At 40.3% G+C, this 11,701-nt stretch overlaps 1 protein-coding gene across 3 annotated transcripts in view; it reads left to right on the top strand.

Annotated features, from left to right (window-relative positions):
* Window positions 1-226: 226 nt before the first annotated feature.
* The window catches only part of intu (inturned planar cell polarity protein), a 32,850-nt gene continuing 21,375 nt past the window's right edge, over window positions 227-11,701 (top strand). For 2 of the 3 annotated variants that reach the window (XM_088624694.1, XM_088624684.1), the window contains exons 1-2: window positions 2,203-2,477; window positions 9,078-9,679. In XM_088624694.1, coding sequence (XP_088480820.1) covers window positions 2,335-2,477; window positions 9,078-9,679 — 745 coding nt within the window. In that variant the 5' untranslated portion in view covers window positions 2,203-2,334. Of the gene's footprint in view, window positions 787-2,202; window positions 2,478-9,077; window positions 9,680-11,701 lie in introns of those variants that run through there. The other variant, XM_088624696.1, reaches the window with a different exon arrangement.

Below are 11,701 nucleotides of genomic sequence, written 5' to 3'. Positions count from 1 at the left end.
AAATCTGTACTGGTTACGCTGTACAGTATATAGTTTTTGAAGGCGTGAATGCGCACTTCTTGTTTATGCATAGGAGAGTTTGAGGGGTATTTTTTCAATGTGAAATGTTTGTGCATACCACGTTTCGTCTGGTAGTCGCCTTTTAAACGATTAAGTAAAGGCTGCGGATTAACACAATTCAATACAAAACTCAGTTTAGTATTGAGGAAAGGCAGTAATCCCTTTACCGCAGAGCACAGATCTTGCTTGTCCAGAATTGGCGCTCGGTATTTATTCTAACGACTGCGCCCTGGCTCTGTGAAGGACTCTAGTGCCGCTTCCCTTGCCTTCAAAGCAACGGGTGGTAAAGGAGAGCTTTGTACCGTCAGTGACTGGCGTGTGAATTGGGGGGGAAGCTTATTTGAAAGGAGTTTTCATTCAGTTTGAAGGCGAGAAAGTCTGGAATGTACCGCCGACTGCCAGAGCGAGAGATTACATTGTTGTTAACACAATTTAAAACACCGCTTCGAGAGCCACGGTCTTTGAAGGGGCTATTCTTCATAAACTGCAAAAACTGCGATGGGAGGGATTTTGGCGTCGCGGCACAGCCAACGTATAGCTGCTAAACCTTAACGCTCAAAGGCAATGGGTTTGTATCCAACTGGTATTAATTCCAGCATCTGCTCCTCGTGGAAACATGATCCAGGAATAAAGAATGTTTAATGTCGGTATAGATGGAAGAACATCAAGACCCTGTTCAAAGAACCTAGAGGATTTCGATTCTGTGCGCAGCGTGCTTCTCTACAGGTCAGTGTACCTTGGTCCTCTTCTCCAACAACAGTAACTTGGCATTTGGGGAAGTAATGAATTTTTAACCATATACGTTACATTTAACAGATTGTACAGTAGATGTGGGGAGAAAGTGCGCATAGTTTTTGTATTCATGCACTGGTCAATGAATACTTGGGGATTAAGGTCTTGCTTGGTGCAACATATTTTTTAATTGTATTCGCATTCAAAATAACAGTCACGTTACTTGCGTTGTTTACACAAGACATGAAGCCAGTTTGACATAATTCAACATAAAAACAGTATTTCCTTTTTCTGATAATACAGTATTTGACCTAGTTGTAATGGGTGGCAACGATGATCAAGATACGTTTATTTTTAAACGTTTAGCATTTGCAGCTGGAAAGCATCTCCAGAACCTTTTCTGTGCATGACGTGTTTTAAAGGGTAATGATATCGAATTTATTTTAACATTGCCTTCTCTTACTGTAAAACCATAGGGAAACTAAAACATCGCCGTCCGTTACTGTTAGCTTTCTCAAGGAAATACACTGTACTGTGCCTTTTCATCAGGGGGAATTTGCTGCCAAATGGCCGAAGTTTTATTGAGATGTAAAAAGAAACATTTCACTTGTATTTTTCCCGTACACATTGAATGTTCTTAATACAGTAAGAACACCAATGGTAAGCATCCAGTTTAGTCCATAAAAACCCTTCAAAAGACAACCGCAAGTGGTAGCATTAGACGTTAAGCAAGAAATACATCTACTCTCTGTCGAAACTATTAGGCTTTACAGCACTGTGGCCATCCACGCCTCTGGCGTCAGGCCAACAGTGAGGTTACCAAGAAAATAAGTTGCAAACTGTCAACCGTGGTAAGCACACACCTCGTATTCAAGCATGATTAAATAGCTGATATAATAAAAATTTTACCGCATTGACAAAAAAATTGAATATTTTGCAGCACTTTAATGTTTTAAGAAAATTAATTTTTAGATAACGATTTTTAAACAATATTTTCTTAATGATGTAAAGCCAAATTTTACTACAAAGTTTACTTCAACTTTCACAATACTTTCTATGTATTCTACCGTACAGACATTATTATTATGTTAATGTTATAAGGTTACTCCCAAACTAAATAAAAGCAACCGATTAAAATAATCTTTTTATGATTTTGAAATATATGTACAGTACAAATAACACAGATTGTTAAATAGGACAGACAGCTAAGTACACACAATTGTATATACTTGTGTGTATACTAAGTGTCACAAACGCATAACTAAGGAAATGGCTTTGCTGCAATTTCTTATTTAATCGCCGACACCTATCCATTCACACCTTTGTAACCTGCCTCTATGCTTGTCAAGGCTTCCTTGTGCCTATGGCAACCCCGCTGCTAGCCAATCAGAAAGGCGGCATTCCTGTCACATGACTCAAACTAACCCGTATGCGGGACAATATGGCGAAGTGTTAGTTGTCAACGTGAGAAAGTAACGTACTGTAGACAGTTTAGAGAAAGATCGGTATGCGTTACTATAACGTGTTAATGCGTATCAGAAGATGAATTCCCAGGTTCGAGATTTCCAGCGATCCTCCGAGTCTCCTTTCACCCCCGGTCCATACAGAGAACAACAACCGGAGGACGACGAAGGCAGCTATGAGAGTGACACTACATCAAGTTACAGCCCCTCCGATTACTCAGAGTGAGATACCGTCACAACGTAGCAAAAATAAATCTGATGAAAATAATTAACTGAATTACGAGCTGAAATCTGAAAATATGCTTAGATGTTTTGTTGTAGTGTAATTGTGAATAATATTTACTACAGAGTTCGGCTGAAGTATTTCTATGCTGCCAACTACTGATAACGTCTTTTATTAGTTTTTGTTTTTACATAAAGTATACCGTGTCATGAGCTTTAAAAAGCAGACGATACAAAATAGTTGCAGTAATAATGTACAGCGAGTTACTGGTATGACAGTGTAAATTCTAGAGTTCTCACTCAGAAAGGTAGTAATATCAGAATAATACTAGTACAGGTTAATCTAAGTACTGTAACACTAAAATATGGCGTTAAGTGAGCCTGGATTGATGGCATTCGTGGATATTTATACATCATACTGTAATCTTAAAACTGTTTTATTGGAATAACTTAGGTATTGTATTTGTTTTTCATTACTTTTTTCATTACTGTGACATCTTCCTTGAAATTGGAAATAAAATGAAGTTAATTGAGTTTGAGTTTCTAAATTTAGTTTTTAATTTCTAAATTTATCAGGTACAAGGATGAGGCCTTTAAATATGAGATTTAGGTTTAAGACACTAACTTAATTTGTGATAATAAAGTTTTAGAAACAGGTAAAGAAGGGTTTTCTCTCGTGTGCTGATCTAAAATGATTCTTAGATATGCAAGGTTCAGATAAATTCCCAGAATGAAATTTGAGTGCAGTATGATTAAGGCTCAGTTGTATAAAAATGTCATTTGTACTACAGTGTTTTTTTTCTCCATCCTGTACTCTTGTCTCATCTCCTGGCTTTTGAGAAATTCCAGCAGAACACGCACAATTTATGGTGGTTTTTTATTTTTGAGAAAAAAACAGCTGAACCATCTTCAAAAGCGCCTACAGTACCTTTTCTTTGCTTCTTTGAGCAGCCTTCCTCATTGAGTGTTTAAAGTACTTCTGTCTGTGCCTTGACTATCAGAATTTCCCTCAGTTCTGTGACCTTCAAACCCTCAGTTCTGTGACCTTCAAACCAATGGGCAGTGCTTGTGTTAATAGCTCTGGTGTTCCAGTCCTTGCAGTGGGACCTTTTGTATTGTTACCAGTCTCTGTTTCTGTTACGTGATTTCTCTGAACAATTCCCTTAGTCTTTGTCATTAGTGCTGTTGCATCTTCATCTGGTGCTGCTGCTTTCCACCTCGCTGAGTTCTCCTGTCGTGGTTGTTGGCTCTGCTGTGACGTCTGGGATGCTGCAATGTTAAAGCTTTCAGAAGGTATCCTACTGATGGTTCTGTCTCTTCCATTAGTTCTCCTCTTTCGTTTCTTCCAGGCACTGGTGCATGAGCTGTAATTAGATCTGTCCCACCTGAGCACCTGCCATCCTCACTGCAAAGTCTTTCTTTCCTGATGGTTCCTCTCTCTGTAGTTTTGGATACCCTCATTAGCATGGCCCTGCTTTTTGTCTGTCTCTCATCCACACATGGCCTGAATCATCTCCTTCACTTTGCTGGTATAGGGGCTCTTTGATCTCGCTCTCTGTGGCCTTGTCTTCCTGTGTATATTCATTTGGATTTGCCCTTTAAATGTAATGTTTTCTCAGTTGAAAGCAGGGTGGGGATTTTACTGAGGGCAGCAAAAATCATTATGTCACCTGCTGTTGTTACATGTCCTACTGTAGGAGTGCTGTTTGCTAATTATCGTGTTTGTTGGCCTTCCTAGCCAGTGAAAAAAGCTTGAGGTTCTGCAAGGTAGGGGACAGCTATTACTAGAAGGGCAGGAAACAAGAATACAGTGCACCACTTGAGCCATCGGTTATTGAGGTGATCATGTACTGTACATAGGATAATGTGTCATGTGAATAGTGAATTGTTGAACTACAGCTCCAAAGCACCAAAGACAAATGGAATGAACTGATACTGTACACCAAACAGTGTGAACAATTTCTGTGTGCCTCTGTGACCTAGTAACTTCTGTAAGCTTCAGTGCACTAAGTTCTTCTCTGGGAGCTAAGTGATTGAAATCCTGGTGGCTTCAAGGGTTTTGGGCATCTCGGAGTCTGCTTTTACTTTTTACTTTTTTGTTATGAGTGTAAAGAAGAGAAAATTAAGGGGTTAGAAGGGCTGTGATGAGCAGAAGGGCAGCTGTACAGACTTAATTTAAGCCTGACTTAACTGATCTTTTTGGGCTGAGACATTTAACAGCTTTTTATCTGCTTGAGTCCTCTGGGTAAAGGCGACTATGATGTCCATGTGAGAATGTCTCGTGATGTCCGTGTCAGAGAATGTCTCTTGATTTTCAGTCTTCTAGGCTTCCACAGAATAGGTGCAAAAATATACAGTACCAGTCAAAAGTTTGAGTACACCTCCTTGAAACAGGTTTATGATTATCTCTGCTTTAAATTGTATAAACTTGTCTATAAAGCACTTAATATTTAATTACATGAGATGTGTTCTTTTAATCTGAAGTAAACTGCATTGAAAATGTTAATTTTTGATTTTCAATAAAATGAACACCCAAAGCAGGCGGATTTCAGTCTGAAGCCCAGGTTAGTTTAAAGTTAGAAATGTGTATAACATGGTGTTAGAACACTAAAATAAGTTTAAAATTGTCTTTGTAAACTCACAGTTAACTAGCATGTTACCTCATTTACCTTTTGTCACCAATTATTGGTAAACAGGTGAGGGTCCACGATTACTATAAATATAGGGAGCATGGGCAAAAGTCTGTAATTCCAATCTATAATTACTTTGAGAAATGAAGGTCAATCTTTAAGACAAATTGCAAGAACTTTGCAAGTGTCAGTAACTGCCGTGGCCAAGACTATCAAACGATATGAAGAAACCGGAACTCGCGAGGATGGAAAAAGGTCAGACAGGCCAAAGGTGACCTCAGAATCAGAGAATAAGTTCATTAGAGTCACAAGTCTGTGAAACCGGTGGCTAACTGCTGAGCTCAATGCAACTAGAAGTACAATGTGTCGACATCAACTGTTCAGAGGAGGTCGCGTGAAGCTGGCCTACCAGGACAAATTGCTGCAAGGAAACCATTGTTAACAGTGCAGAATGAGAGGAAGAGACTTGCCTGGGCTGGAAAACACAGAAACTGGACCTTTGAGGCCAGTTTCATGCAACCTCCGCTGAAAATAAAGAAAATATGTTTCAGCTTCACGTTTAAGTTGTTCCAAGAATCTGGAACTAGCTGCTCAGATTGTCACAACAGCTGCCCTTGACTTCTTTCAGAAATGGCCTTAATGAGATTCTCAGATCAGTTAGCTACTAGCAGATGGCCTCCTCTCAATTTTAATCTTTATATTCTTTTAGTCATGTCTTGCTTTCTGATTCTCCTGGCTGGTCTTGATTTGCAAATGCCAGAGGCTACAGCTTCGATCCCATGTCGTAAACCGTATTAGTTTCAACTTTCTTGTGTGACAAATCATGCTTTGAGCAAGGGATTGATGTTGACTTTATCTTCTCAAAACTTCTCACTTTAAAAAGATCACTTGAAAAAGATAATCTGTGCTTAATTTAACATGGAGTTTAAATAAATTGAATTACTGTAGAGAGCAAATATAAAAAAGAGCTACTGTACTGTATCCTGCAGCTTTCATTCAGTGTCTAATGCAAAAAAAAAGCCCTCTGTTTCCAATTTGGAAAGTGAACCTTCATAAATAATTATATGCCATTCACCATCTTTATAAAATTTATGGATGTGGTTTCAAGTGCTCCTTACCACAGGAGTGGCGTGGCTTAATTTAAAGAAAGACAAATGTCTGCCTAGATTTTTGGTTTTCTTTTTGCAAAGCTAGAACATTTTATTTTAGGGGGTGTAGACTACCACTTTCTCATCTCTTGCCCTCCAGATACATTGTTTTTGACCGTCTTGTGAACGTCGTTTTGCAGACATTTAAAAAAAGCCACACAAAATGGAGTCTAAGATTTATTTTATATATATATAGAATTGTTTTATGAATGGATTCTGTAGGTAACTTGTAGATATGTCCACGTCACTGTTCATTTATTTACTTTATGATCTAAGGTTAAAAAAGTGAATCCCTCTAATTCAGTTTGATTTAGAGGGAAATCAAATCTGGCAAATCCGGCCAGAATTTGACAACAAATTTGAGTCAATTAGCATCATGGCAGTATCTGATTTTTGGACATTAAGTATAACAATTTTGTAAGCACTTTGTGAGACCTGCTTGCATGGTTGGAATAGAGGTGGGTACAATTAAATCAAACGTAGTTCTGACCTGCAGGTTTGCAGGGTTGGGCATTTTATTGATAACCTTAAACCTATTTAACGTGTTTGTCAAGAAGGGAACCCATACACACTTGATAGGATGATTATATTCGTGGACTGCAGCTGGAAAGACGTACAGTAGCTGAATACAAAGTCTATACTGTGTTAGCAGTGTGGGTGATACTGAAAAATACTCTGTGGGTAAGAGCTGCAAACCTGAAAATGGACTATATGAAAACACACGCCAATGGATTACATTCATGTGTTTTATATGACAGCCAGCACTTGAGAACTGAGCATGAAGGACGTCTTCGTTCTTTAGCTGGTTTTCTTTATTCATTTCATCAGCCTGGGATGTGGAATCACAGGTAAGAAGACTAGTCTTGTTTCGAGACAAGAGCTTTTACCAAGGGTGTTGTGCCTCATTGCTGGTGTTGGAGTGAACACTTACTATGGCCAGCAATGTGCAACATTGAGTTTAGCATTTCGACACAAGGGGTCATTTCAAAGAGATACCAGTAGGGACACGGTTTTATACTATAAATGCAGCCCAAATTATTTTCCCATACTGTATACAAGTACATAAGAAAGCTTAAATGAAGAAGCCATTTGGATGATAGTAGATAATTGATCCAAGGATATTTTTTAGGAATTTGTCTAGGAAGCCTAGGCTTGTATCTGATTGCTCTTTTCTGGACTGATTCCAGGCCAAAAAGTTCTTGTAAATCCAGAAATCAGTTTTGCTGCCATCCATAGTTACATCCTGAATAAAGTGAGCACATTCCAGAGGTGACCATGCAGGCCCAGGCTAGATGAAGTGGTATTATTTTCAGCATCTGCAGTTCCTTTCTTTCTCCATACTTTCAGTCGTTTTTGTACCACTTTGGTCGAGGCGTATCTTGGTCCCATCATTAAAACTTGTTCCATAACTTTCTTTTGCTGATCTTTGTACCTAACAGCACATTTTGAAGCATGATGGAGATAAAGGCATGGCCTGAACATGCTTGGCTGTCTTTGGAACTGGCTCACTCCTCTTTATAGATGATGTAACTAAGAATGACAGCAGCAGAATGAATTTCAAAGTTTTTACAGAAACGTATGGGCTTCTTATTGAGAAATAAATGCTTCTCTTCACGGTGGTGCCTTACTATGCAGCATGACAGTGACCCAAACTAAATGGACTGTGGAACCAGCAGAAAAAAGAGGAGTTCATCAGTAGAAAAAAAACAATGGAAAATCTTAGACTGGCCAACTCAATCTCCAGATGTAAATCTAATTGAGCGTGCATTTTACATGGCAGTCTTTATGATTTTCCAGGATCATCCCAAGAACAGTCAAGAACTCAAAGTGATTGTGGCAAGTGGTTGCACAGAGTGTTTAGCTCAGTGGGTCACATACTTCATGCAGTTATTGGCTCTAAGGGATCTTCAACCAAATTCTGAAACTGACTTAAAGTGAATCTGTCCCAAATACTTATTGACACTTGAAATTGAAAGATGAACATGAAATGTTTTTGTTCCATTCTTATTAAATGTATGTATGGAATTACTTAAAAAAATGTATAATGTCATTTATATAAACTGCATCATCACAGACACCAACTGATTTAGTCTGAAGCAAAAATTAAGTACTTAATCAATGGAGGGCACTGAAATTCTTTCCTTTCCCCTTCTTCCTCCGTCTTCATACATTGTTCTAATTTTCTAACTAGTGTAACTGTATTAGAAAAGCTACTGTTTCCTAATCGTTATTGCTAAGGCAACACTGTAAATTATCCATCGTGCCAATGAAGTGATATAAGGTGGTGCAGAAGCTGCTAAATAGCGCAGAGTAAGGGCATGGTGGAACACTGCTGCTTGTAGTGTTGTCATGTCATGGCATTTGCCAAACTGCTTCATAAGTGGGAAGCCGGAGCCTACCCGGCAAGCAACGAACGCAAGGCAGGGTACACCCTGGGCGGGACGCCAGTACATCCCAGGGCAAGTGCAAGCCAATCACACATGGGGGCAATTTGGAGGCCACGGTAAAGGCCGAGGGGGGGAATTTGGCCCGGACACCGGGATAACACCCTACTCTCATTGAGAAGTGCCCGGGAATCTTTAATGACCACCGAGAGTCAGGACCTCGGTTTAACGTCTCATCTGAAAGGCGGCTTGTAATGTTGTGTCTTTGCGAATCTGTAAAAGGGCTTCCGATATTGTACCCAGCTGGATTAGTTGTTTGATTTGACATCAGACCAACTATTATACATATTGAGGGCTGACGATCCTGGCCTAGGTGTAATTAAGGTTATATACTCTCCGACGTTGCCTCCTGATTCCTGGCTGTTCTCTCTGTGGCAGTGACGTGGAGCCTGAATGGCTGGATGATGTCCAGAAGAATGGGGAGCTCTTCTATTTGGAGCTGAGTGAGGGAGAGGAGGAGGTCGCTCTCGCCCAGTCCGGCGCCGCGCCAGGCCCTGCGGCCAACCATGTGCGTTTCAGCGACAAGGAAGCCGAGATCATCACGGACGGCAAGAGGCGCAAGGAGGGGGCGAAGCTGGAGCCGAAACTGAAACGGCTGGCCAAGATCCTGAGGAGGAAACGCCTCTCCCGGAGGTGGACGGACGATGATAAAGGCCCTTCTGGGTGCCAGAATGCAAGCCAGTCCTCCCAGCCGGCTTCGATTCTCAAGAACCAGTCCAGTCAGAGGCCGGGGGTTCTCGTGCAGCAGCAGCTGAAGGATGTCTGCGTTTATGTGAACCCTAAGAGGTTGGGGAACCTGTTATCAACGGAGGGGAGTCGTCTGCTGGAGTCCTTGCTGGGGATTGTTTATCATCCTTCTTGGGCCAGAAAGGTAGTCGGTAAAGGAGAGGAGCCAGAAGCAGCCTGTGCTGAAGAAAGGCTTGCTGTGCACGGACTGGTGCCAGGCAGTCCAGCAATTAAATGTGGACAGATTCTGATAGGTAAGTAAAGTGGTATACTGTCTGTGAGGTCCTATAAAAGTCTTACCGACCTATTTCCATGGACAATGTGATACATTGTCCATGGACTATCACTGGTGGGGGTGGCAGTCCTGTCACTGCAGGATTGTCTTATTGTATCTCGTGTGTAATGACTACAACGGGTGTTCCCAGTTCTGGTCCTGGTGAGCCACACACCAGCTGGTTTTCATCCCAGCCCTCCTTAATTAGATAATTGAAGCCTTACTTGATCTAAGAAGTTGCTTCAATTTAATATTTGCCTTTTGTTTCTAGTTGCGAGTTTGGGATTTTTTTTCACATGCAAAATACAATGGCTAAAGCTCCAACATATTAAAGAGCTCGGAACAAAGAGCTCAAATTAATTTTATTGTTATTACTTCAATGAAGGGTTTGGTTGTGTAACTGAGGACTCAAGTGGCACAAAAGCCAACAGGTGTGGGTGTCTCCAGGACCAGGATTGGGAACGTTGGTGTAGAGTTATTAAAATATACGACATTTTCAAATTTGTTAAATAATTTTTCTCTCTGTCTCTAATGTTTCATTTATTATTTTCTGTGTATTTTTAGGTTTACATCTTTAATCATATTAATTAGTCTTTTAATTTTTCCCATAAAGTCTTCCTATTTATAAATATCACGAACAGTTCTACTGTATGTGTTCGCATAACGGCTAAGAAAATGTAGCTTCCAACTTAAAGTAAAATTTAGATGACGTAAAGGCGGAATATAACCCTCATGTATGTTGGGGAATGGGTGTATATTGTTAAATTTCTTTGTGGACAAAGTTAAAACTCTGGACATAACACTTTGCTGATCCTTCATTCATATCTGTGGTTTGTTGCTGAGCAAAAAGTTACTCCAGTGCTTAAGCACACATGTCATATTTTTTACTTTATAAGTTAACTATTGTTTTTTTTTCATATGCTGTTCAAAGAACTGGAATTAATACGAAGAACCGATTTCCAATGGGAGTTTAAAATTTGAGCCTTTTCCTCTGGAGTCCTGCGGGACCAGATAGATTTTGGCGTTGAATGGAAAATCAGTTCTGCCTGGGCACAGGCGAAAGAAAAAAGCAGTTTCTGTCTCGGCGCGGACAGATATGCGTGTGTCTGAAAGGCTTTCTTTCAGGGCTGACTCGTCTTGCCTCTCGCTTTGTGCTGCCAGTTCTGTGAAGTGGTCTCCTAGAGCTCAGCCACTTCAGCTGTCGGGGAAGAGGCCAATGGCTTGCCAGCTGAAATGCTCTGGGAAGCAGGCACATAAGTGAGCATTTAGAGGGCCTCCTGGGGGAAACCCTTGTTCATGCTTAAACCAGTATCTTGTGTAAATATTTCAGATAAGTAACTGGTAGATTTCTGGATAAACACCTAACCCCCCCCCCCCCCCCCCACCTTAAAATGTAAACTACTTTGTGTGCAACTACTTTTTATATCTCTGGATTTATACAGTACATTCAATATTGTTATTTAATTTTATGTCATACTTCAGAATGGGTGATTCTGCTGCTGCGTTCTGCACTGCTACAGGTAAACGTATGCAGAAGGTGCAGCTCAGAAGATGTACAAATGAGCAGTTGTGGCGTTTTAGCCATAGAAAGAAACTGCCTGGTTCTTAGGGGCAAAGGTTTATTTTGGCGGTCCTAGGCCAGTGGGAGATCGGACTGATCTGTTCGGTTTGGAATATCTCTACCGCTTGTCAGATCTGTGACTTGGTTTATAAAATAATAAATGCAGAACTCTTAGAGGCAGATCCACTGTCTCAAGAGTGTTGATTTCATGCACTATTTGGCCGGAGAAGAAGAGATTCTGGAAACCTTTTAAGGATCCTATGTTGATTTGTACTACCATAGGGAATTATACTTGGGAAAAATGTATTTTTTCTTTCTGTATACATTGGTATCTACTGGGAAATTACCGTCAGTCATGAAATTCATTCCTTTGTTTATCATCTTTGTGAAATGAACTTAAGGTTCAGCTGCCACATGGACCTGTGGAGAGACAACACAGTG

The sequence above is a fragment of the Lepisosteus platostomus genome, chromosome 1, assembly GCF_059453375.1.
Source record: "Lepisosteus platostomus isolate fLepPlt1 chromosome 1, fLepPlt1.hap1, whole genome shotgun sequence".
Classification (NCBI taxonomy): Eukaryota; Metazoa; Chordata; class Actinopteri; order Semionotiformes; family Lepisosteidae; genus Lepisosteus; species Lepisosteus platostomus.
The sequence above is the reverse complement of the archived record's forward strand: the minus strand, read 5'-3'. Positions and strand labels throughout refer to the sequence as shown.